The sequence below is a fragment of the Pseudorca crassidens genome, chromosome 19, assembly GCF_039906515.1.
Source record: "Pseudorca crassidens isolate mPseCra1 chromosome 19, mPseCra1.hap1, whole genome shotgun sequence".
Classification (NCBI taxonomy): Eukaryota; Metazoa; Chordata; class Mammalia; order Artiodactyla; family Delphinidae; genus Pseudorca; species Pseudorca crassidens.
The window spans coordinates 38512560-38539701 of record NC_090314.1 but is presented as its reverse complement, the minus strand read 5'-3'; the positions used below and the strand labels follow the sequence as shown (position 1 = coordinate 38539701).

The window sequence follows — 27142 nt, the reverse complement described above, 5'->3', positions numbered from 1 at the left end:
AAACTCCTTATAATTAATGGGGAAACATTGGAAGCATTTCTGATAATACAGAATCAAAGTAAGTACATCTATTACCTCTGTTACTGGTTAATACTACTGGGAAAATTCTAACCAATGCAATATGACATGTAGACGTATTAGCACTAGCAAGGAAGAGACCCAATTAGCATTATAGGCCTGTGATGCCGTTATATATACACTTGGGAAAATGAAGAAAATCGATAAGGAAAAGACACTATTAGGAATAAATAGAAGGACTCAGAGTGGCCTTGGACAAAAATACACAAAACTCAGTAGGTTTCTCTTACTAATCTGTCATTAACATATAATGGTGAAACAGAGTAGGGGTACCTGGAGCCGAGCCTCATTTAGTAGCTTTGTCATTACAATAGTAGCTTCCTGCCCCCCCAAAAAAAAAAAAAATTTTTTTAAATGTATAGTAGAGATTTGGGAAAAGTAGAGAAGCCCAATCATGGCTGATCTCCCCCAGAAAAACCTTAGTAATAATTATCCGGTAAAAGTCCTCTGTAAAAAGTAAGAACTTGAATTTTAGAGTCAGACAGACTTGGGTTTGAACACAAGAGTTACCATTTACTAGTTGTCGGATCTCAGGCGATCTGCACAACTACTCTGGGCCTCAGTTTTGTTATCCGTGAAATGGAAATGGCAGAAGTATCTGCCTCGTGGCTCTAGTGAGGTTTGTGAGTTAATGCATGAGCAGTGCTTCCTAGAACCTGTACTCAGTGAAAGCTTCCCTGTGCTCCTGCCTGGGCCCTAATCTGCTATGCTAGGGAATCCCAGGGCATTTCTTCAGCTACTATTTTTAGCAATCACATGTCTTTAGCACCAATACTATAGAGGGCATAGAGCAGAACAGAGGATACTTTCAACATGAGCCAGAGACAATCACATAATACACATGGGCTGAGGAATCTCTAAGGCAAGCTAGTAATTCAAAGGTAGTCAACAAGCAGGCACATGAGGGAAGGGATTATGGTCAATATTACTTACCACTCCATCCTCTGTACCTAGAACGGTGCCTATCCCTCACTTGGTGCTTAATAATTGTTCCTGAATGGATGAATGAATGAATGAACCAGTGAATTAGCCATGCCAAGGAATTGCTGAGCCACGTCCTTTTGGACACTGCTCTTTGCAACCCTGATTCTACTCATGCTGCTCTTGTTTTTTTCTCTCCAGCAGATCTCAGTCTCAGGAGGAGGTTTGCCCCCGGTCAGCACCTTGACGAATATCCACAGCCTGTCCCACCACAATCCCCAGCAATCTCAAAACCTCATCATGACCCCCCTCTCTGGAGTCATGGCCATTGCACAAAGTAAGCTCTGTTCTTGGTCAGAAAACTTGGGGGCAGGGAGAAGCGGCATGGGAAATGAGTCAACCTGATTTTAAAAAAACAAAAACAGAAGAACTAAAGAAGATCCCCTTAAAACTCACCCGACACTTGTAGGTTTGATTCAACTCGTTTCGTTCCTTATTTCTCTCCTCAACAAGATTTGGATTGTTTAGCCTAAAATAAGAGAAAATTATGGAACGGAGTTGAATCCTGGTCACAGCTCACCAGCTGTGCATTGTGGGTCAAATCATTGAAGCTTTATGAGGGTCAGTCTCCTCATCTGTAAAATGGGTTGGCAATCCAATGACCGTGTGTGTAGACATGCCTGTAAATCGATAAAGCATGAGTATGTATAATATTGTAGCTTATACTTTTGTCTGGTGTTCATTCCTATCCCTAAGTATGTGGTGGGTTTTCTAGGAGGTTGGGTTGTGTTGATGTTTCTTTGTGTTGGCCAAGATGGAGCAAGACATGAGGGGCTTCCTTCTTAAAGGGGAATTTTGTGTGGTCGAACGAGACCTCCTTGGCCCACGGTGAAAACATACTGAGAAGGGACTCTGCAGGAAAGTGTCACAGCATCTCTGAGCCTTGACAGATTTAAGGAGAAATAGGTTGTGTATGCCCAGGACTGAAGACAGGGAGAGGGGTCAGGTCCTTCCAGCCCCAGCAGCTCGCATCCCACAGACAGTCCATCCCCATCCATCACAGATGGGCCATTTCAGGGCACAGGAAGGCTGACACGGCTGTGCCAGTGGATGTCTCTCTCAGAGTAATAACGTTGATGTGTATTCAGCATACTTCAGCCTTACGGTAACAGCTCAGGCCAAGCCTTCCTTGTGACCCAGGGAAGCATCCCTGAGAAGTCTTGGGAAAGATCTAAGGGCAGTACATTGCTTATCTTTCTTTCACCCTGGGGATCGCCTCTCTTCCTAAACCATCTCTAGTCAGGGTAGCAGCTCAGATCACTTCTGAAGAGAAGGACTTGTGCTCTCCTTGAGGGCAAAACAGGGCTAGGCCCCTAGGAGACACAGGAGTTTACTGAATAAATCAGTGTGGCTCTCTCTGTCCTCAGCAGCTGGGAGATTGATGCCCTCCCCATTGAGTTCTGTAAAGCGAAGTGGGAAAGGAGAAGCCTTTAGCGGACTCACAAAATAAAGTATTTAAAATCTGCTGCCTTTTCACGGGGCCCTCTCCAGCAATATGGTAACCACGCTAACACCAGGGTTTGAGAATGAGATAGGATAACTGAAACCAGCTTGCTTACCTTCTAGAAGATTTGAAAAGGCCTACGGATAAGATATCCCACCTATATTTTTACAACCAAAATGATACACAAACTGTCCCACTTACCTTCTCTCTTCACACGTCCAGCTTTGGCTGACACACACAGTTATATATTTTCTTAGGCACTATCGGAATTAAAATTTTCCCTGGAGCTATTACATATTTTTCTGTTTTGTTCCTCCTAATTTCTCTCATCCATACTTCTCTACCTTCTTACAATAATCTTAATCTCCTACTGCAGACAGCCAACACCAGAGTATGTTGACCTTAGAATGTGTGTGTGTGTGTGTGTGTGTGTGTGTGTGTACTTGAAGCGTGATGAGGGTCACCAGAAAACGTGGCTGAGATGCAGTGGTCCTACCCCATGGAGTGTCAGGATGAAGAATCAGTTACGAGTCCAAACTTGTACTGCTCTCCACACGACAGGCCAATAAACCGAGAGATGAGTTTTGGGGCAAGGAATAGCCAACTCCTGTCCTGTTGAGTATGTGGGCCCTGCCTGGCGACTGCAGAGGCCCAAGGAGAATGTGATAACAGATTACCCAGCAGTGCCAATTCCTCATTCTCTACTCACCTACTGGACTGGATAACATGCTTCTTAAGCAGGAATCAGTGCCCAGAAAACAGATGGAAAGGCCAAGAGTCACACTTCGCAGGAGCTCGAATGACATCAGTGGCTCTCCATCCTGGAATTGAGGCACATCAGGGTCACAGACTGTGTTGAAAATAAAATTCCTGGGCCTCACCTCTAAAGTGTCTGACTCATTAAGTCATGGGTGAGGCCGAGGAATGTATATTTCTTAAAGTGCTCCCCAGGATGATTCTAAAACACAGGCAGGTTGCAGAAGTATGCCCTCCACTGTCATCCACTCTAGACAGCAAAATTTGCTTTTCTGGGCAGAGATTTCCCAAAAAGAGCAGTGGCAATGGGCTCGGGGAGACAACAGCAAATCCACGGGGCTTCCTCGGGTACTGCGACCTTACGTAGAAGGTAGGAAAGGGAAACAGGAGATCATGGTATCGGGTGAGACACTGCCTAGAGGAGAAGCCGAACCCCTGGGGAATTGGAGATAGCACTATTCTGAGCGCTCAGAGGACCCCACCTCCCCAGTCCCAGCCAGGAGAGCCAGGAGGGGGCTTATTCCTCTTCCCTTCTGCTCATGGGTCTCACCTTTTAGGTTTCTGATAACAGTATCAGCTGGGTTCTGAGCAGGCCATCGTTGAGGTCTTTGTGCTATCTCCACGGAGGACTGCCTCCTCCTGTGAACCTGCTTATGGAACCCTCTCTGTCTCAGCAAAGGCTCTCTAGGTGTCTTTTCCACATTTGCCTAAAAGAGACCTTTCTCTGGGATTCCTCCTTCATCGCATTCTTCCCCCCACTTCCCAGAAAGCAAGGTCAAAGGAACCTTGGCAGTTCCAGGAAAGAGGTCGGGGTGTCTTTCCCCTGATCCTCACATCCCCACTCCCACCCTGCCTCAGGTGCCTTCCCCAGAGTCCCGCCCAGGGAGACGATGGAGGGTGGGTACCAGGGACCTGATCTTTGCAGTGCTGGCCCCAGTTCTAAAGAGACCTTAGGATACAGACACAGCACAGAACCACGGAGGCCCTCATCCTTCCAGAACAGAAAGCAACACCTACTGGAACTGCCAACCTTCAACTTACTACTTACTCCTTCCAATACCTGGTCCTTTTGAGGCCAGCAGCCCTGTGCTGCCAGATAAGATATACCCTTTTCATAGACTGATTGAGTTGCAGTGTTTTATCCCCTCTCTGTTCCAGGCAAGAGAATGAGCATCTGACCTCTTTCGGGTTTTGCACAGCCCGCTAAATGAGGGGCTTCAGGCTCCATACCTCCAGGACTGTGGAGGGGGTTTTGCTTTTTATCCAAATGTGGGTCCCTGAACACTCCTGCCCCCTGCTGGACAGATATATCTGGGCAGTAATCTGCACCTTGGTGTGGATGCCTTTAACCCTGCTCCCTCAGAGCCAGGCATGGATGGAGCAGGCAAGCACAGGGCCCTGCAACCTCAAGGGAGCTAAGTTTGGGAGGTCACAGGACAACTTTGGGAGACTCTCAGGTCTCCTTCAGATCTGTTGAAAGCCCATTTGCATCCACAACTCGCTGTGGAATTTGAGCAAGTCAACTTAATCTCTCTAAGCCTCAGTTTTTTGGTCTATAAGATGGGTCTATAAAATTGCTTTCTGCGCAGTCTCTTACGTAACAGGCTCAGCCCAGTGCCTGGCAAATAGCAGGGCCTCCGTTGATGACCATTCACATCTGTTCACCTGTCCTCCTCCCTGAAGCCATCTCTAATCTTCCCTCTTGTTCACACAGGCCTCAACTCCTCCCAAGCTCAGAGCGTCCCTGTCATCAACAGCGTGGCCGGCAGCCTGGCAGCCCTGCAGCCCGTCCAGTTCTCCCAGCAGCTGCACAGCTCTCACCAGCAGCCCCTCATGCAGCAGAGCCCGGGCAGCCACATGGCCCAGCAGCCCTTCATGGCCGCTGTGACGCAGCTGCAGAACTCACACAGTAAGGACACGGGCAAGTCGGGGAGGGAGCCCAAAGGGACCTCAGCAGCTGAGCTCTTCCCTCTATGGGTCTGAAGCTTCTTGGAAGCTTATTGGTCTGGTCACTTTTCCCTACCTGTGATCAACAAAGCCAATATCTCAAGCATAACTCTTATGCAGTGCTGTGCCTTTTCTGGTCCTCTTCTCTACCCCCAGGATTCCTGGGGGAAGATTTGATGAAGACAATTAAGACCTATATGGAAAGGGGAGCTGGAGATAGAGAGTAAGGGTAGCTTAGATGTGGAACGAACTCATGCCCCCTTTCCCACCCTGGCCCCCGTGGAAGAGACCCCCAGTCAAGCGCAGCCCCTTTTCCCAACGAGCCTCAACTTAGCCTTTTCAGTTCAAAGTTCCAGGCAGCTGTTACCAAATGATCAGACTTGGCATATAATTTGCCTCCTATTTGCCTTCTCTGAAACTGAAAAATCTTCCAGAGTCCCCACACCCTCCAATTTCCACACCCCAGACATCTCCAATCAAGAACCGTGAACATGGGCAGAAAATACCGCCTACACATCATCCTGCACAAGGAATATTAGAGTTTCTTCCCACCACACAGAGGCTGCTTCCCACCTCCAATTTCTACACCTACCCCAAGTCTACCTTTCAACCATTTAGTTCCCACCCACCCCCATCCCCCGTGTCTCTCCCCCTACCCCCTCCTGAGCCCCAGACCCCCAGTCCTCTGGCCACGTCAGGCCGTAGTCCCTGGCCTCTGAGTTTGGGGAGAAATCATGGAAAGGATGGCTTCCCTGCTTCAAGCACAGTTACCACAGGGACACCAGGGACGTCTGTGGAATAGAGTGATAGCCTTAGGGTCAGACAGACCTAGCTGTCTGATTAAATCCTGGCTCTGAGCCTTACCAGCTAGGGAGCCATTGTTAAGTTCCCTAGCTACTCTCAGCTTCAGTTTCATCCTCGTAAAATGGAAATAGTGTGCATGTAGAGTGATTAGGGAAATGAAACAAAAATAGGTATGAACTGTGTTTGGTAAGTGTTAAGAGTTGTAAAAATGCAAGTGATTATTTATCAAGGGACTCCTTAATAGAAGGAGGCAGGGATGGGAAAGAGGATTTCAGTTTCTCCTCCGGCTGCCTCAGGCAGAGCTGTGGGTCTGAGGGAGACCAGCCAAGTTCAGCCTTCTTCTATGCTCAGGGCTCTATTCCCAGGCCTGCGGAGCTGGTTTCTAAGTACCATCTCACATTCCAATCACATTTTCAAGGCTTTAAAAAAATCTACCACAGCCTGTAGCAGAGTCTGGGACCACAGGTGTACCACTGCCCTTCCGTCCAGGGCCAGTATGCTCCCCACTTGCCCCCACCCCTCACCTGGACAGGATTCCTCAGTGGCGAGGCCCGGGTATGACAGTCGGAGAGTGGTTACCAGTGACCTGTGGACTGCCATGGCCCAGCTGGCCTGGCTGGCTCTGAAGAGATAGCTCACGGTTGCCCCAGGCCAGGAAATAACCAGCCTCCCTCCAAGGGAAGGGCAGGCTGAGGCGTGGGGCTGTGACCTTCACCCCCATTCCCAACTGGAGGACTCCTTGGTAGAACAAGCTGGTCCCTCCCTCAAGGCCAGACATCCACATGCTTTCTGGGTTGGTCACGTGACCTGGAATTTCCATGACTCTTATGGACGAACTAGCGTGAGTCAAAGGTTCCAGACTTGGTGGACACATGCTAGAAAAACAAAAAGTGGGCCACATGCTCCTGGAGGCTTTCTTGGTATCTAGTCTCATTTTGTCCGTCAGCCTTCATATCTGTGTGATGTCATAAGGCATTCTAGCGCAAACCGGAACAGCCCAGAATTATACAAGTAATGACATCCGTGTCCATTTACAATTACTAATTAATCTACAGTTGCTAGCACGAGACCTGGTACTTGAGGCACGGCAGAAACGGTGGGCAAACAGGCCAGCTTCTTCATTTTGCTAGCTATTTAGAACTTTTTTTTTGCCCTAAGTTCTCAGATGTACCACATATGCCTAAGGATCACTTGTTGATGCCCAGAAGTCTAATACTCTGTTGAAAGTCAGGGGGAAAGAAGTGCTCCCACCCCAGAAGTGCCAGCCACCACTGCACACCAGGCACTGTGCAAAGCTGCTGATCTATTTGGTATGAAGTGCTTTAAACACAAGCTCTTCTAATCCTATATCATTCCCATTTTAGAGGTGAGGAAACTGAGGCTAACTGAGTTGATTAAGGAGCCAGGATTTAAACGCATGGCCGTTCTTTCTATCACATCGCACTGCCTTGCCAGACATAACCACCACCACCACCTTCCTTTTATCTGCCTGGGGAAGCAGGAGCAGTGGTGTGGGCTGGAGGTGGCGGGGGTCTGTAGCTATGCTCACGCCTGTGTGATCTACACGTTGATTTTGTCTTCACTCTGTCTCTCTAGTGTATGCACACAAGCAGGAACCCCCCCAGTATTCCCACACCTCCCGGTTTCCATCGGCAATGGTGGTCACAGATACCAGCAGCATCAGTACGCTCACCAACATGTCTTCCAGTAAACAGGTAATGCCGGCAAGAAGATGTGGGGGGAGGGGAGGGATGACTATGGCTACTCATGTGCAGAGAGTGCGGCAAGTGTGGACTCAACCACAAGCGTGATCCTTCTGAGGCTCCCCTGGTACTTGCTAAAGGAATCCCTGAGGTCACAGGGCAAAGAAGATGGGCCACAGCCTGAAGGGGAGGGACTTATTGCTCCCCCCAGCATCCCTGACAAGAGCGCTAGAGTACTGAAGTTTTATCAGTTGCTAGAGACTGGATTACACAGAGCCTGTAGGCACTGAGATTGAGTATCTCCAATGGATTGATCAGTGAGCCACAGCAAAGGTATTTCCAAGGAGGGCTCAGAAAGTCAGACCCCCTGCAGAGTTCCCTGCTTTGCAAGAAGGTCCCTGAGGATTTCCCACCAATAGAGAAAGTGACCAGTGAGTCCTCAGGCTGATTCACCCAGTCCAGGACCCATGTTGGACCCCCAACGCTGTAAGCTCTAGAGAATGATGCAATTCTGCCAACCCATGGGGACTCCCCAGTAGACAGCCTGGCCTTGCCAGGGACCTGCATTTACTTGGTGTTTTACAGAGAAACTTAGAATCCACTTCCTGGTGCACTGAAAGTGGGGAATCCAGAGGCTTAGTCACCATGTCAGTTGATGACTAATGCCCACCTCCACATAGAGGGGATGGGGAGTCAAGATGACCCACGCTGAGGCTGCAGCTTGGACAGCTGGACTGGAATGAGATGCCAAGAGTTAGAGAACAGAACAAGATGTCTGCACACAGGTCACAATTCCAGAGTAACACAATAGGACCTTTTAGTAGCTGGGGTCTGTGCAGTGTGGGAACTGTTTGGCCTTTATTGATTGCTAGATAAGTAGGTGACAACCTTGAACTTCATGTCCGATGCTCTCGGCAGGGTTTGGTCCTGTTGACGGTCTTTTTTTCCCTCAAATCCCACCTCATCCAGCGCCGTGTGTTTCTGAGCAAGTTCTTTCACGGGCTCAGCCTTCTCTGTTCTTCCTCTGCCCCCATCTCCTCCTGGTCCGCCAGCGTCAGACAGGTGGGTTCAATTCCTGGCTTTGCCACTCGCTTGGTGACCTTGACCTCGGTGAGCCTTCACTTTCTTCATCTCTAAAACAAGTCATAACATCTGCTTGTTCTGAGGATTTGATGATGTCGTGTAGATTAAGCGCCTGGCACATCTTGGATGCTGAATACAACTTAGGCATCCAGGCTCTGGAATTGGGGATGTTGGGGAGGGAGAGGTGTGTGGGACCTGCTTTGCTACCCTTCTCTCACCCATTGGAAGATGAAAGGACAGCCCCCATCACCCTGCCCTTCGACTCCCATGTGATTTCCCACTCTTTGTAGCGAGCAGGGAAAACATTTATCTGTGCTCACAAATCTCAGTCAGGGGGGCAGCCAGGCGCAGCAGCCCTGCTTGGGAATACCTTCCCCTTTGAAAGGTTTATCAATCCATCTGCCGCTTGGTCAGCCCTAGATGGGGCTGTGATTAATGATTCCTGTCTTTCCCAAGTTGACTTTGATGCTTGCTTGTTGAAACAAGTCCTCTGAATTCAGGAAATGGTCTCTTAATCAAAATGCTTCGAGATGCTCTCTGAGACTCTGTACCGGCCCCCAGCCGGCTTCTCCCCTCCACCGGACAGAGTGGCCAGCCGACCTTGAAGCCGCCTGGACGGCCCTCTAGAACTACTGTGAAGTTGTTTCCGAGTCCCTGGACATTTCAGGAGTCTATGATGGACTCACTTCTAGGATGATGATAACATTTAGTAAGGATAAAACTTCATATAGCACTTTACAGTTTACACTGATACTTCTCATGAATATTATCTCACCATTTTCTGTTTTACCAAAACCTCCTAAGAAGTACAAAGAAATGAACTGAGGCTCAGAGATGCAGGGTCACCTGCCCAAAGTCACACAGATGATATTCGGGAGCCAAACTTCTGGACTTTTGTCTTTGATTCTAAATCCTGGACTCTTTCCACTTAAATAATACTTGTCTTCCAATACCCATCTTTAAAACACCCGTGGTGATCGCTGCTCTTGTGGTCTTTACCGGTCAGGAACATGAGTAAAAATTAAGCCCACATACTGTATTCCAGTCAGGAAACTTTCTTCCTGCAAACTACAGGAGAAGAGGAAATAGGAAAGACAGAATGAAGTAAAAAGAGGGTAAAGATGCTGTCTCCTGGCAGCAGAAGGAACCCAAGGTGAAGAAAAGTTGTACAAACTCTGTTCCAAAGGCAAAGGGTCAGAAGTGAGTTCTGGAAGAGCATTGGTGGCAATTCTGCTTTTTTTTTGTTTTAAAGTAGTATTTTCCAAAAAGAGTTTCAAGGCTATTGCTAGGAATCAGGGGCCCATGGCATGAGGAGAAGATTCCATGGTCACATTTGTTGGGGAAACAGCTGGGCTCAACAGAAATCCCACAGGGCAGGGCATCTCAGAATCTTTCCTGTGCTGATGTGGGCAGTGAATAGAGACCCATCCTGGGCAATGCTGCTTTAGAGACATCGTAGAATGCTAGGAAAAGCCAACAGGCCTGAGCCAATCCCAGCTCCTTCACCCCTGCTACACGACCTTGGGCAGTTAATTCATGGCTGTGAGACGAAGTTTCTTCATCTCTAAAGGGGAAAATCCCACCTCCCTCTTACAGAATATTCAAAGTGTCTGAAGACCATGCATAGTACAGAGTCACGTGCTCGAAGTGATAGCTTCCTCCCTGTTCCTACCCCCTTTCTGTCTGTGATCCTTTAGGAGACACCTTCCATTAGCTCCTTCAATATTTAACTCACTGCTTGGTCTGCATGTGATCAAACGAGGTTCTGACAATAACATTTCTCAGGGTTAGGACCGTCTCTCGAGCGCATCCTGCCTCTTGGGCCCAGGCTCCAGATCCCTGCTTCCCATTCTCCTGCTGGCACCAGGATGCCCTCTCACCCAATCTCCCAGGAGAAAAGCAAATAGTTCAGGGCCTCTCAAAGCACCCAAGCCCTTTGTGTGTAGCCAGATGCCTGGGCTTTAGTAGATGTTCAGTAAATATGAATGAATGAATGAATGAATTCAGATCTAGCATTTTTTGACTGCCTCCCGTTTGCCACACAGCACTCCAGATGCTTGTCCATCTTAATTTCCTGGCTAATCCTCCCACCCATCCTGCGAGGTAGAAATTTGTATGCCTGATTTATAGAGCAAAAACCTGAACTTCAAAGATGGGGAAGAATCTGCCCACACTCACATGATGGTAAATCTGGAGTTGGAGTTCCAGACTTTGGTTCTTCTCACTCCACATCCATTAAACAACACTCACCTTCTAAGATCCATTTTTCTAACATTTAATTTTTTTTTTTTTTTTTTTTTTTTGCCTGTGCCATGCCACACGGCATGCGGGGATCTTCCCCGACCAGGGATCGAACCCGTGCCCCCTGTGTTGGGAGCATGGGGTCTTAACCACTGGACTGCTAGGGAAGTCCTAAGATCCATTTTTAAAGTACTCATAGAAATGACCCAAGGTTATGCCAGTATAAGGCTAAAGCCAGCGTTTGACCTTGAAGCTGTCTGATCCCAGTGTTTTCCATTGTCAAGACAGACATGCCCCAGGGCCTCGCGGATCATGTTTCGGGAACCTCAGGCTGGAACTTTCTTGCTGGGAATCCTCCGTCCTTTCCAGAGCTTATGCCCCATCCCCCCCTTCTCAACCCTTGGGTGCTGGAGAGTTACCACCTAAGTGGGTCTCTTCCTGAGCCTCCTGCAAAACGACAGCCTGCCAGCCTGAAAACCAGACCACAGCCAGCACCAGCCTTGGCTAGAACGAGTGTGGGCGGGCTGTGAGCCCACTCCTACTTCCACAACTTCTCTACCCACCGCTCCACTTCCTAGTTTTCGTAGAGAGAGGTCAGGAGAGGACCCCCGGAGCAGTCACCGTCAGGGGTGCTGACGAGAAGGAGGTGGGCAGCCTCATCGTCATAAATGACCTGCAGCTGCCCCCCACCCTCCCAACCTTCCCCACTGGCAGTGTGGGCTGATGAAGAGCCGACGTGGGTGCGAGGCAGACCTGGGCTCAAGATTCTACCACTGTCTACCTGTGTGACCAAAGGGAAAAGCCTAGCGTCTCTGAACTTCAGTTTCCTCACCTTTAATATGAAGATAACGATTCCTCCTTCATGGGATCATTGAAAGGACAAAACACAATAAAACTTGTAAAACACTCAGCTCAGCGCTTGGCTGGAAACACCCAGTCCGTGGCAGCTGGGTCGATCTTGGCTTTCCCTGATGGTAACCTTGAGTGTCTCTCGAGCTTAGGAAGGAGGATTTTAAATGGCAAAGGGCATTTATTTCTCCCTGGTGTCCCACTCAAGATAAAAGGCAGTAATCTTTCTTTTTTTTAAATTTTACAATTCATTTAATGGCAACGGGTAATCATCAAATTAGCAATGGATATCTTCAAAAGTTATTACACTAGCTGTGCTACCATTTCTCAAGGTTGATCGGATACCTAGAGTCACAGACATTTCCCACATAAGATTCATCATATAAATCAGACTTGGTTTATCACCAGCATTTATAAAACCAGACCTAGGAAAAGAACTAGGTCTGGGGACACATGCATGGTCTTAATATAGCGAATGTTTAGCCTGCCCTGATTATTACAAAATCAGAACAGCGAGAATATTCGCAGAAAAGGCAGTAATCTTACGTAGTGGGTAAGAGCACAGAATTTTCTGTCCTGAGACCCTTGGCACGTCACTTAAAACCTCTGTAAGCCTCAGTTCCCTCATCTACAAAACTGGAAGTATAATCTTTACTTGTAATTAATAGAGCTATAATTAATCTAACTTAATAATAATCTGTACTCACTGTCTCTACTTCCTCACCCCCAGGTCTCTTTTCTTTCTTTTCTTTTAACGCAGGTATAGTTGGCTTACAATATTCTATAAGTTTCAACATAGTGATTCACAATTTTTAAAGGTTATACTCCATTATAGTTATTATAAAATAATGGCTGTATTCCAATATCTGTGCTGTACAACAGATCCTTGTGGCTTATTTATTTTATTCATAGTAGTTTGTACTTCTTAATCTCCTTTCTTTTTCCACCCACCTTCCCTCTCCCCACTGGTAACCACTGGTCTGTTCTCTATAATCTGTGAATCTGTTACTTTTTTTATTATATTCACTCATTTGTTGTATTTTTTAGATTCCACATATAAGTGATATCATACAGTATTTGTCTTTCGCTGTCTGACTTCTTTCACTAAGCATAATACCCTCCAAATCCATCCATGTTGCTGCAAATGGTGAAATTTCATTCTTTTTGATGGCTGAGGAGTACTCCATTGTATATATACCCCCCCGCATTGTATATATACCCCCCTGCATTGTATATATACCCCCCCGCATTGTATATATACCCCCCCCCTGCATTGTATATATACCCCCCCGCATTGTATATATACCCCCCCTGCATTGTATATATACCCCCCCGCATTGTATATATACCCCCCCCACATTGTATATATACCCCCCCACATTGTATATATACCCCCCCCCACATTGTATATATACCCCCCCCCCCGCATTGTATATATACCCCCCCCACATTGTATATATACCCCCCCCCCGCATTGTATATATACCTCTCTTGAGAACATTTCAGTCTGGCTTTTGTCCCCACGTTCCTGAAACCCCTCTTGGCCAGCTCACTGATACCTCCTTGTCACCAAATCCAGTGGTTATCTCTCAAGCTCTATCTCTGACACAGCCAATCACTCCCTCCTTTTTTCACTTGGATTTTAGGACATTACCCATTCCTGGTTCTCCTCCTATGACACTGGCCACTCCTCCTTTCCTTGGCTGGCAACTCGTCTTTGCGACATTTACTTGTCAAAGGGCACTGGGACTCATTCTTTGGCCTCTTCTCTTCCATGTTTGTCCCTGGGCAATCTCCAGTCCCAGGGCTTTGGATCAAGTGGACACAAAGATGGATCCTATCATTCTGTCTCCAGTACAGACCTCTCCCCTGAGGGTCCATTCACAAACCTGTTGCGTCTTTGGCACATACAGATGCATACCTAACATACCTGACAAGCTCTCAAAGTGAACCTGCCGCTCTTCATTTTGTCCCAATTCCTCCTGACCCAAATTGCTTCCTCCTTGGGCTTCTCCATTTCCAAACATGATACCAGTTCTTCCAGTGAGATTCCTGAGGGTACCCTTGATCATTTCATACCCCGCATCCCACATCCAGTCCATCAATAAGTTCTGCTAGGGGTCCTTCAAAATGCATCCTCAGTCTGACTGCTTCTCACCACCCCATCAGTCTTTCGCTCCTGCAGCAGCCCCTAACTTCCCACTTCCAGTCTTGCCCCACAGGGGTGGGTGTGCTTTGTTCACCACACAGCAGCCAGAGTGATCTCTGGAAAAGGGAAATCCATCATGTCGCTCCCCTGTCAAAATGCTCCACTAGCTTCCCGTTGCAACCAGACTGAAACAGGGACCTCCAAGGCCCTATGTGGTCAGACCACGGCCCTTTCTCCCTCTGTCACTCAGCCTCAGCTGAACCAGAGCTGAAGCAATCCCACCACAGGACTTCTGCTTCTGCGGTATCTTCTGCCTGGAATATTCTTTAATGCATATCTTCACCTGCGTTCATTTCATTCAGTTCAAACATCACCACCTCAAAGAGTGGGGGGATCACCTTCCGATGCCCCTCCCTAATTTATTGCCTCTTCCCTCCAGTCACTGAAACCTCTTACCATGCTTAATTTTCTAGAGTGTTCATCCCCTCCTAAACTTCTATGTTATGCATTTTGTTTTACTCATTCATTGTTCAAAACCCTCACTAGAATGTAATCTCAGTGGGGATGGGGACAGGGTCTTGTTCACAACTGCACACACACCCAGTGCCTAAAAAAGGGCTAAGCATATGGAAGGACCTCCAAACCGTGTGAAATGAATGAATTACCTACCTCAGAGGCCTGACGTGAGCATTCAATGCCATGATGCGTGTCAAGCCCTTACTTAGCGGTGCAGCCCGCACACAGTAGGACCTCAATAAATGTCAGCTCTTCCCCATTACGGATCAAATCTTCTTAGGGTGAGGACGTCCTTAACAATCCCCCAGCCACTACACCCTCCAGACGAGGGCTCTGTAGTCACTCAGAGGTCCTCGGGCAAGGCCCCCGCGCCGCTGGGTGAGCCAGGCCTCCGTTCTGAGGGAGCACAGTGCACCCCTTATCAGATGTTTGTGTTTAGACTCTGAAGGGGGCAAATAACCCTAGTTCCTTTGACAACATTTAGGGCTCTGCCACCATTTTATTATGTGAGCAAACATTTGATAGCTGGGGAGCCCATCCCTAATGACAGGTCATAGAATCTTGCTGGCGTCTCCTTATCTGCTCTTGGTGTTTGCTCTTCTATTGAAACCTGCAAGGTCACAAGCCATTTTCTCTCTCCTCCACCTGAAATCTGAAAATTGGAAAAAGGCTGATAGTGGGGAGTAAAGAAACTCGAGAGTGGGGGTAGGTGGGGGAAGGAAGAGGAGGCAAAGGGTATCAGAGGACCCTGACCAGGGCCTCAAGAATGAAGAAGGGCCAGTAAGCCGTCTCCTCCCACGGACGCACAGCTCAGTCCTGCTCCGAGGAGCTCTGGAGGGGGCACCCCGGGCAGCCCAGTGTTACCAAGGACAGTTACACCAAGCACCGTGCGGAGTACTGCACACAGAGCAGCCCCTCTGATCCCCCAACGACCTTCATCTTATAGGTGGAGAAACCGAGGCTCAGAGAAAGGAGATTGACCAAGAAGAAAGCTAGTAGAAGGCTCCTAACCTCAGCATAATAGAAAGAACGCGGGCTGGGAGGTCTCCCAGAACTGGTTTGAATCCTCACACTCTCCTAGGTCTGAAACCTTGGACAATCCACGGACTCTCTTTGACCTTGTTTTCCTCACCTGTAAAATGGACATAAAGGCAGCCTCATACAAGGCTATGGCTGGGAGCACTGATTAATGAGATAACAGTGGGATAATAGGCCTTTAATAGTAGTGGGAGGTGTGCGTGTATGCGCGCGAGCAATGCACGCGTGTGTGTTGGGTGAGGTCTTGAGAAAATAAGCCACGAAGCCAAAGGGCAGAACCTTCCCCTGAGATGACAACAAAGGGGAAAGAGAAGGAGGAGACAGAGAGAGGAGAAAAGGGACTCCCTGGAAGGCAAGGGCGAGCAGTGGTGTTCCAAGACAGCTGAGATGAGCAAGGCCCAGGGCTCTGGGAGCAGAGGCTGCCTCGGATGGGGGTCTGGCTCCTCTCAAAGGCTCCTCCATGCTGGGTAGGTCTCCTGCCCCGACGCACCGGGAAGCCTGGCATCAGAGGCCTTCAGCCCTTAGATCCTGGTCCTCTGAGCTCTTGTCCTGACGGTAACAAATGTTGTAGAAAGCACTTTGCAATTCCCCATGCTTCTTCCCTGATGGATCGTTTGTGAGTACGTGGTGATTTTCTCATGCGCTTTATGGCCTCGTGGCTCAAAATATATCAGCAGCATCCGCCCAAGCTGGGAGCTGATTAGAAATGCAGGTTCTTAGGCCTACCCCAGGTCCACTGAATCAGAATCTATCAGTACGTTTTAACAGGATCTCTGCTACTCACGGGTCCATTACAGTTTGGGAAGGGGTCTAGGGGAACCCCTGCTCTTAGAGGACTTAGGAAGTGATCCTTATTTCCGCCAGAAGCAAGAGCTCCCCATCCAGCTGCCATTGCCACCAAACTGAGCAGTTTATTTATAAACTCACAGGAAGAGGAGCCCAACTTCAGGATAAAGGTCGGCGAGTTATGACTATTTCAAGGTCGGCGGCAATTCACTTCTCTCTTCTGAAGTAGCCAGGGAAGCCGGCACCTAGGTCTTCCTAAAGGGAGCGTGTTTCAGGCTCAGCAGGCACGGGGTCCCCAGGCCTCCAGCCTCAGCTCTTTGCTGACTGAGTTGGGTCTCAGCTCCCCCAGAGAAGCCAGACTAATGGCCCAGGTCCCAGCAGATGTACACAGCTGAGCCGTCTCTCCTCTCTCTCTGCAGTGTCCTCTCCAAGCCTGGTGATGCCCACACATCACTTACTTTGTGCACAGCAACAAGGACCCTATTTTCCACACCATCACCCTCCAGGCAGCTGTCGCGGAAAAGCGCAGTGACCTGACAAGCAGCACCTGCGAGAGGTCCCTGCTCACCTGACGTCCTGCCAGCGCCTCGGACAATCCGCTCTGAGAGGCGCGGCCCGGAGCCCAGCTTCCCTTCTATGCAGTATTGTCACGATGCCTCTCCCAAGACGTCAAGCTCTCCCGTCCGGTCTGTCCTAAAGGCGGGAGATGAGAAACCGAGGAAGAGGAAGAGAGAAAGCCGGAGCGTCTACATTATGCTCCTTCATCGAACAAACTGATGTGAAAACTTGAATCTGTTACTGAAGTGAGGCGAGGAGGACACGTGCTATTGAACTGAGCCAAACGCACTGTAAATATCAGCAGCTCCCTCCCTCGCCCCCCTCCCGGCTGATCTGGAAATTTCTTTTAAAGAAGTAAATTTGTCCAATGGGTGTAAACTATAAACTACTGTAATTAAGTGCAATTTCCCCTCTACTTCCTCTCCCCTCTGCCCCGTGTATAATACTAAAGTGTCTATCCGTTTCCTTCGTAAAGGTCAGAGTTGAATTTTCAAAGTGATTTGCCCCCTCTGTCTTCCCCCACGGAGAAATATCTAAGGTGGAAGTGAAGCCCCTGCCCCCTTCCTCGGGCCCGGGCACACACAGGGACTGTGTATTTTGGACTGTCTGCTAGCTCACTCCAATCTCCTGATGTTAAGACACACCTCTGGATCCCTGGAAGGGCTGAGCATAGTGTCAGAGTAATGTCCTCGCTTCCGGTGGGGTTGGGGGATCAGCCAGTACCTCCCCAGGAAACCCCAAGACAGGGACACTGGCTGTTTGATAGCACAAAGAAAAGTTGCCCTTTCCGAAAACCTCCCATTAAAACAATTTATTTTGTCACTGCCCAGAGTCTCATATTTCTGTCTGTCTCTGACTCTTCCCCTGCCACGGTTCCTCCAAGAACCCCTGGCCCCTGGTCTCCTTGGAGTTTTCCACTTACTCCACCAGGCTCGCTGCTGCATGCCCCAGTGTCTTCAGGCTGGCTTTACCGCTAAGGTAAGAAAAGGCTGTAACCCCAGTCAGACTCCAATACCTTTGTCTTTCTGCGACTCACAGAAGTAGACATGGAGCCAACTCTTGGTGACTGTTGGTCACAGGAACAGAGAAAAAGTAGGAAAAGTGGAATCCCCGTGGGTAACATTTTCAACCTCCTTTTAAGCGTTAACTCCAGCTCTCTTTCCTTCCGTAGGGCTGTTAGTCAGGAGAATGGCTCTTCCTTCCCAGGCAGGAAGGCGAAAAGCCAAAAGAGGCCTGAACACTCTGCCAGCAGGGACTTTGCCACAGATGATCCAGTGTTGACTCCAGGAAGAAGGAGGCTGGACCTGTCCTCTTTGCCGTCTCCTCTTACGTGCAGCGTAGACCTACCAGCATGTGGTTCCTGGCTTCTAGACAGAGCAGTTCCCAAGCTGGGTGTAAGCAAGGGCATCATGCCAACGAGGCCCCAAGCAACAGGTTTTTCAAAATCTCAGTGTAGTGGAAGACGTAATTCTTAGTGAGCCGGGCAAATGTACTGAGTGCCCGGGGCAGGGATGGGTAGGTTTGGAAACGCTGACCTCCTTTGGCCCCTGGCTCCCCCAGACAATGTAATTTGGGCTAAAGTGGTCAAGAGAAAATTCATGGTTGGGTTGAAAAGGACTGGGGCCAAGGCCGAGCACCATGTATCAAAAGAGGCCAAGATTGGCTGTCTCTGGTTGAGATGTCCTGTTGGTTGGCTCCTGTGAGTTCCAGGAAGAGGAAGGGAATATAGGTCTCGAGCTCAGGCCTCAACTGAAGCCCTGTGTTTGGACTCACGTTGTTTCTGGGACAGCCAGTATCTGCATTTGATGGATTTTAGATCTTGTGTTATTGCAATAACCCTGAGAATCCAGAAGGTCTTAACCATCCAAGAGGCCATCTGGGACTTGGGGGGTGGGCAGATAGGGGGAAATCTCTAGGGAGTCTTCTTTACCAAACCCTACGTGATCCAAGACTTGTAGAAGGTGACCCTGACAGCTGAGAACACCTCCCTTCTAAATCAAATCTCCCTTCCCACTGGCCCTAAGAGGGGCAAGGAGGCTCACTGTGTGTGCCTTCAGGTGGGCATTACCCACTCTGAAGATTCATTTGCAACTAAAACCTCCCCCTACCTTCCTCCAGCATGTTATAGACCAACATTTCCGGGGTCTCTCTTTACACCCTGAGCCTAGGCTAACAGACAGATGGTTCTGTTTTTACCATGATCTGCCTCCGTCTTCTAGGATGAGATCTGAGGAAGGCAGATTTCATTTTCACACCCGTGGATAAGAAATGAAATCGGTAATGAAAACCTGCCCTAAAATGGATTGACTTGTCCATGCCAAACAGTGGATCATCTCCCCGCAAAGGCAGAAATAACTGGAGTGTTAGCTACTGGATTCAGGTGGATAAGAACACAGTGTAGACAGCCAGGGAACTGAGCTTTTGGGTTGGGGGCAGGTCTTTTTTTTTTTTTTCTTTTGCGGTACGCGGGCCTCTCACTGTTGTGGCCTCTCCCGTTGCGGAGCACAGGCTCCGGACGCGCAGGCTCAGCGGCCATGGCTCACGGGCCCAGCCGCTCGGCGGTTTGTGGGATCTTCCCGGACTGGGGCACGAACCCGTGTCCCCTGCATCGGCAGGCGGACTCTCAACCACAGCGCCACCAGGGAAGCCCCGGGGGGCAGGTCTTTGATACTCATTCTGGAACCAGAATGCCTTGATTAGAATCTCCAACTTCACCACTGAACCCCATGCTCATTGTCTGCCTACATAACATTGGGTGATAGTAGTACCTACTGTACACAGTTGTTGAGTGATTGAGTTCATATAAGTTAAACGCTTAGACGTGGGCCTGGTATGTTGTGAGAGCGTGTGTGTTAGCATCCTCTCATCCCAGAGTGCCTCCTCATGCAGTCTTCTGGACTTGGCTGATCTTTCCAGACACCCTCATCACCAGTGTGACGCTTGGTAAAGAAAACTGCCAATCGCTGGTGAAATGATTTTGCTCATGTCTATGGTATATGACCAATCAAGCAGTGAACCGAGGATGAGTCAGGGAGGAGGGGTCTGAGGAGAACGGAAAGGCTTGACTGGGGAGTCTGTGTCCTTAGGGAAAGAAGAAGGTAAAATGTGGTGATGGGGCTTCCCTGGTGGCGCAGTGGTTGAGAGTCCACCTGCCGATGCAGGGGACACGGGTTCGTGCCTGGGTCCGGGAAGATCCCACATGCCGCGGAGCGGCTGGGCCCATGAGCCATGGCCGCTGAGCCTGCGCGTCCGGAGCCTGTGCTCTGCAACGGGAGAGGCCACAACAGTGAGAGGCCCGCGTACCGCAAAAAAAAAAAAAAAAATGTGGTGATGAGTGGGAGGACCACAGAGAGCCAGGTGGCTGGGACTAAAGGTGGCTTCATGTCCCTAAAGGTTGGGGAGGGGGCGGTCATGGAGGAGGAATACAGAGAGCGAGGAAGGGGGTGGGTCAGGAAGAGGCAGGAGTGAACTTCTTCCCAAGCACAATCAGAGCTGATGCGTCCCCTTTGAATGAGGAAGTAATTCAAATAAATGCCATTGAAATCTGTTCTGGAAAATAAGCGATTGCCAGTAATGGACCACATAGTGGCATATAACAAATCCATGTTTTTGAATACTTTAAACACATCCCAGTTGTATCAAACAGACTGAATATTCACGAGAAGTTGCAATCAGCTAAACCAAATGCCTATAAAGCCCCTCCCTGTCTCCCTCCCTCCCTTTCTTTCCCTGTCTCTGTCTCTCTTTCGTACAGAGGTCATTCCAGCTGGGCAAATACTAGATTGTCAGCCAAGATTTATAACATGACAGTATTTTATAAATGAATCTTTGGGGCATGCAGGGCTTCTCACACACCTGGATGACCATTTTTTTCCTGGTGTATATAAAATGGTATCTGCATGTATATAGAGGAAATACTTTCTAAGGAAGAATGAGCAGAACAAACATGAGGGGAGACAACATCAAAAGCAGGAATCCTCAGAGCAGGTGTCATGCAGTCAGCATATGTATAAATATGTTTATGCCAACAGATCACCCGAAATTTCTTCTCCATTTCCACACATTTAATTTTCTCAATAGATACACACTGTTATAGTCCCCAAAGGCAGGTTTCCTTCCTGTGGCCAATTGTCCAGACATCCTTAGTAAACCAATTATATTAAATGATTCCCAATTAATTATGAAAGAGATAAAAAGATAAAGCTAGTATTTTTTTTTTTTTTTGGCTTCGCTGCATGGCATGCAAGATCTTAATTCCCTGACCAGGGATTGAACCCGTGCCCCCTGCAGTGGAAGCGTGGAGTCTTAACGACTGGACTGCCAGGGAAGTCCAAAGCTAGTTTTCAAAAGACAAAAAAATAAAAATAAAAAATCGCACTCTAAGGAAAGCATGCCTGATTTCCTGAGCCAAAAGGCCTTAGCCTTCTGTATATCCCTTTGCTTTTGGAAATATCATCTAGTCCAAAATAACATTTCCCATTTATTTATTCAAGAAATACTGACACCTACTGTGTGCCAGGCACCATTGTTCTAGACACTGAAGATACATCAGTGAATCAAATAGACAAAAATCCTTGCCCTTGTGAGCTTTACATTCTGGTTAAGGAGATGGGTAGTAAATGTGTGAGTGTGTGTATGTGCGTGTCAGATGATTTTTTTAAATCTAGGAAAAATTCGGCAGGGAGGCTCGAGTAGCTACAGAGCTGAGTGAGCGGGAGTGTGCGAGTCCGGGTGTGAGCAGAGTGCGGGTAGGTGATGACAGATGACAAGGACCTTGTCACCATTGTAAGGACTGCTATAAGCTACTGGAAGGACTTTTATTCTGAGGGAGCTAGAGGCCATCAGAAAGTTGTGAGCAGAGCAGGGGCAAGATCTGGCTTACGCTTTAACAGAATCCCTCTAACTGCTGAGTTGTAGGGAGGCGCCAAAAGTGACGGCAAAGAGACCATCAGGAAGCGATGCATCATCAGAGCCTGAGACCAGGGGGTGGGGGTGGAGGTGACGAGAGGCTGTCTGATCGTGGATGTGGTTTTAAAGGGAGAGGATTTGAAGGCACGAGGGTTTTCTGATAGTTTAGATGTGGCATCAAAGAGGATTCCAAGATCTGAGGCCTGGACAAATCAGGAAATAGAAATTGATGTTATAGAAAATGGAAAACAATATTACCTGGGCAAAGACTCTTATCTCAGGCATCTTGTAAAGTGGTACTTTAGGAAGCATCTGGGTAGTATGTCATGCTGTGATGTCTGCTGTTATCATGTCCCTGATATGATGTCAGAACTCTGCAGGTGGCAGTAACCTGACATTTGATCATTCATCCAACAAGCGTTTATTGAGTGCTTACTATGTGCTACATACACTTCTAGGTATGGAAAGAAAAGCAGTTTAAAAAATGTTACTCTTCCCATGGAGTTTACATTCAACTGGGAGGGAGCCAACAATAACGAAATAAACAAATATACAGTATGCCGGATATTGATTGACAGGCAATGGAAAGAAACACAAAGCCAAGGGAGGGGATGGGAGCTGGGAAGGAGGTGGATTCATTTTTGTAGGGGGATCCCCTTGCTTTCCAAGGTGGGATTTCTTGGGGGCATCCTGACTAAAAAGAGAATGCATTTCTTTTTTTTTTTTAAATTGAAGTATAGTTGACTTACAATGTTGTGTTAATTTCTACTGTACAGCAAAGTGATTCAGCTATACTTATATATACATTCTTTTTTTGTATTCTTTTCCATTACGACTTATCATCAGATACTGAGTGTAGTTCTCTGTGCTATACAGTAGGGCCTTGTTGTTCATCCATTCTATATATAAAAGCTTATATCTGCTAATCCCAACCTCCCACTCCATCCCTCCCCCAACCCCCTCCCCCTTGACAACCAGAAGTCTATTCTCTATGTCTGTGAGTCTGTTTCTGTTTCGTAGATAGGTTCGTTTGTGTCATATTTTAGATTCCACATATGAGTGTACCATATGGTATTTGTATTTCTCTTTCTGACTTACTTCACTTAACATGATAATCTCTAGTTGCATCCATGTTGCTGCAAATGGCATTATTTCATTCTTTTTATATCTGAGTAGTATTCCATCGTATATATGTACCACATCTTCTTTATCCATCTGTCTGTCGATGGACATTTAGGTTGTTTCCATGTCTTGGCTACTGTTTATAGTGCTGCTATGAACGTAGGGGTGCACGTATCTTTTTGGATTAGAGTTTTGTTTGGATATGTGCTCAAGAGTGGGATTGCTGGGTCATATGGTAATTCTATTTTTAGTTTTAAAAGAGAGTGTATTTCTGAATCACCTACACTGGTGGTCAAAGACTTGTTCTCCCTGCTGCCTCCTTCTGTAGAAGACTGTATTAGTTTCCCGTGGCTGCTATAAGAAATTTCCACAAGCTCAGTGGCTTAAAACACCAGAAATATATACTCTCACAGTTCTGGGGGCCAGAAGTCCAAAGTCAGTATCACTGAGCCCAAGCCAGGGGTCAGCAGGGCCACATTCCCTCCGCAGGTTATAGGGGAGAATCTGCTCCTTGCATCCTCCAGCTCCTGGTGGCTTCCAGGTTCCCTAGCTTGTGGCCACATCACTCCAATCCCTGCCTTCCTGGTGTCATTGCCTTCTCTCCTGTGTCAAATCCCCCTCTTCTTCCTCCTCATAAGGATCTATGTCATTGCATTTAGGGCCCACCCAGATTATCCAGGACATTCTTCCTTCATCACATCTGCAAAGTCTCTTTCCTTTTAAGATAAACTTCCAAGGATTCAGACCTGCTATCTTTGGGGGTCGTTATGCAGCCTAATACAGACTTTACCACAAACCCAGAAAAGAGAACTGAAGGTGATAGTTTCTTTGGCATAACTTTTTCAATGATAATTCCTGATTATTTGTGTAAAATAGGTTGCCTTGCCCGGGAAACACAGATGATAACGAGAAAGATGCTTGTTTCTTCATCTTTATGAAATCTACTCTCTATGGGAGCCACCCTTTGGAAAAGCTTGAATCAATAAGTAAATGAAAAACTTAAACGTGGTGCTCACGTTTGTATCATGGAAGCAAAACAATGGGCTGCAACTGTAGTGACGGTTAACCATTCATCCACCCCTTTGTTCACCTGGTAAATATTTACTGCTGCCATACAGAGTCATGGTGAGGAGCTCAGGCTGGGGGGAGTCAGGCAAATCGAAGTTCAAATCCTGGCTCTACCACTTACTAGCTGTGTGATCTTGGGAAGGCTACTTAACCTCTCTGAGCCTGTTTCCTTCTCTGAAAATGGGGCTGTTGTAAGGATTAAATGAGATACAAGGTGGATCAAGTCCTTCACCAGGTACATGAGAAAGTGTGCACTAAATATTAGTTATTTGCATCCAGTTTTTTCGGACTATGTGAGAGAGAACATGATGGGCCCCATCCCCGCCATCACTGAGTGCCTGCCCCCAACTGGAGTGTAAGTTCTATGAGAGCAGGGACCTGGGAGTTTTATTCACTGTTTTGTCCCCAGCATCTAGTACCTGGTACATATTAGGCACTCAGTAAATATTTTTTGAGTGAATGCATGTGTGTATGTGTGTCATGGAGTTTACTAGTTTTACAACTGGAAAATGACCCCAGTGTGCACCTGCTACCACCACCCTCAGCACCTCTGTCTGGGGTCTCCCAAGCTTCAAAGGAAGGAGCAAGTCACTGTTATATCTGCTATAAATGGGGACAAGGAGAAAGGAAAGAGATGAAAATGGAGGTCCTAGGTATCGCCTTATGGCTAGTACAGTACTAGGGTTACATAGACCAGCTTGGAACCCATTCTGGCTTCTGAGCTGGCCCTCAGAAAGGAAAACCAACAACAAAAACAATCCGCTTCTGTCTATCTGTGAATCTGATCTTTATACCCCGTCTGCAAATATTCCTATCACCCATAGAAACATAACCAGATTGCAGACTTCTCCAGGACAGGAGCCCTAGGTTATGTCTGTCTTTACTGGCCTAACCCAGAGCTTCATCCCTTTGACTATACCCATTGTGCATTTTCCATATGCAAAGCATCTAAGTGTGGTAGAGAGACACATAATAGATGCCCATTCACTCATTTATTCAACAACCCTCTTTTGCACACTGACTTGAGCCAGGCACAGGGGTGGGTGCTGGGGATTCCAAGATGCCTTGAAGGAGTTCCCAGCCTGGCCAGGGAGACAGAAAATTTTGCAAGTTATTGCAATGAATGTGCTGTGTTGGTGTTAGAAGGTAGAGTGGTAGGACAGTGGAGGAAATTCTGTCTGGGTGGAAGTCAGAGAAGTTTCCTCGGAGGACACTTGAACTGCATCACAAAGAATGAATGTCAGGGGACTTCCCTGGTGGCGCAGTGGTTAAAAATCCACCTGCCAATGCAGGGGACACGGGTTCAAGCCCTGGTCTGGGAAGATCCCACATGCCGCGGAGCAACTAAGCCCGTGCGCCACAACTACTGAGCCTGCGCTCTAGAGCGCGCGAGCCACAAATACTGAGCCTGCATGCCACAACTACTGAAGCCCGCACGCCTAGAGCCCGTGCTCCACAACAAGAGAAGCCACCGCAGTGAGAAGCCTGCGCACCGCAATGAAGAGTAGCCCCTGCTCGACACAACTAGAGAAAGCCCGCATGCAGCAACAAAGACCCAACGCAGCCAAATAAATAAATAAAATAAAATAGAAAGAATGAATGTCAGTTCACCAGGCAGATGGGGGAGGGGGTGGGGAGAAAACATTCCAGGCTGAGGACCCATAAAATGCAAAGTGAATGTCCAAATCAGTTCCAATGTAGTTTCAGCCCAAATCTTCTGTCCTCTGCGTGCCTGAGACCCCCTGCCTGAACTTCTCTTGCCCCGGCTCTGCAAATCGTGATCTGACACAGTGAAATATGTTCTCCAGGCTGCAGGGTCCTCAGGTCAAGGTAATGGGTCACTAGCCAGCCAGTGCCTCTGAGGAGTGAACCAGGGCCTGAGAATCAAATATGTGGGCCCCCCATTTCAGATGAGCAGAGGTAAGGCATGGCGTAAGGCATGTGATGTTTACGTTCAGAAACTGCAAAGCCACTAGCTTGCAGAGTGTCATTAGGTCTGCAGGTGGAGGGTAATTTTCCTGTTACTCAAGGACTCCTGATCGGGCTCTGATTGGTCTCTGGGGAATTGTTTTATGACCCAGAGCCAGGCAGCAGATAGATAGGAGATGTGGTTTGCTGGGCAGAAATTTACAAGGCAGGAAATTGCTTCACTGGACACAACCATTCATAAGAAACACCTCTGGGAAAAGGAGCCCAGGCTCCCGGCAGGTCTGCCCCGGGCAGATGTTTACATCAGCAACAACCCGTGTTCCTGGTTACACAATGTGGCAGCGTCACTTTGAGTGGGGGATCTTTGCCCCTTGGAAGAATAAACACATTCCTCACTCGCAGAGGAATTAGCAGACCTCACAAGACTTTTCAGTGGCTCTCCTGGAGGTCTTAATGTCATAAGAAGGTGACTCTACACATGATTAGCTCTACAATCTAACTTACTCCAGATTCGGTTGCGTTTTCTTTAACATGGCAGTGCAGGCTAAGATGAAGATACTCCAGCACTGAAGGCTGGAAATGGTGACAGTCCAGGCAGTTGCCAAAGCCACACTAGGTTTCTTAGGAACAATCCAGGGGTTTAGGGGTCATTGGTCAGTCTTTGGGGAGGAGGGGACAGGGCTGTGGGTTGTTTAGATACATTCCAAAGCCCACATTTCCATTGTCCCACCAGCTCTTAGCTAAGTTCTAGAGTCCAGATCTTTCAGAACGAGAGCCATCAGATCTGCACAGGTCATGGGGAGGAAAGATAAAGGGCTGTGGCCAGAGTCTCCAGAACCATGGGGGTCTGTCTGGCAAGTTACTAGAGGCTCCAGCCCAGCACTGTTCAGTAGAAGCAAGAGCCACGCCTGGGCCCTACGCCCCCGGCCCCCCCCCCCATAAACCCCATCGCAGTCCTGGCCCAGCCAGGGGATATTCCACAGGCTGCTTCCCCTCTCCAAGGCCTCGGGTTCTGCATCTGTGACATGGGGGAGAGCCTGGTGCCAGTGCCCGTTGCTGCTCGAATGTGAGGATTATGTGAAACCATGAATTTCCTCACTCTCAGGCGTGTTTGCACACTTAGTGCATTGTCTCTGGGGCAGTTGGGCAGGTCAGGGGACTCGGAGGGGAATTTCATTCTAT

General features: G+C 48.1%; 1 protein-coding gene and 1 non-coding gene across 9 annotated transcripts in view; one reads left to right on the top strand and one right to left on the bottom strand.

The window, feature by feature from the left end:
- The window catches only part of HNF1B (HNF1 homeobox B), a 176133-nt gene that overhangs the window by 118711 nt on the left and 30280 nt on the right, over positions 1–27142 (top strand). For 2 of the 8 annotated variants that reach the window (XM_067716486.1, XM_067716482.1), the window contains exons 9-12: positions 1204–1336; positions 4974–5168; positions 7607–7725; positions 16795–17759. In XM_067716486.1, the coding sequence (XP_067572587.1) occupies positions 1204–1336; positions 4974–5168; positions 7607–7725; positions 16795–16815 (468 nt within the window). In that variant the 3' untranslated portion in view covers positions 16816–17759. Of the gene's footprint in view, positions 1–1200; positions 1337–4973; positions 5169–7606; positions 7726–16794; positions 17760–27142 lie in introns of those variants that run through there. The other 6 variants (XM_067716485.1, XM_067716481.1, XM_067716480.1 and 3 more) reach the window with 5 other exon arrangements.
- On the bottom strand, positions 12283–12414 carry LOC137213716 (small nucleolar RNA SNORA72). The gene has a single exon (XR_010938338.1). It is a non-coding gene; the product is annotated as a small nucleolar RNA SNORA72 (small nucleolar RNA).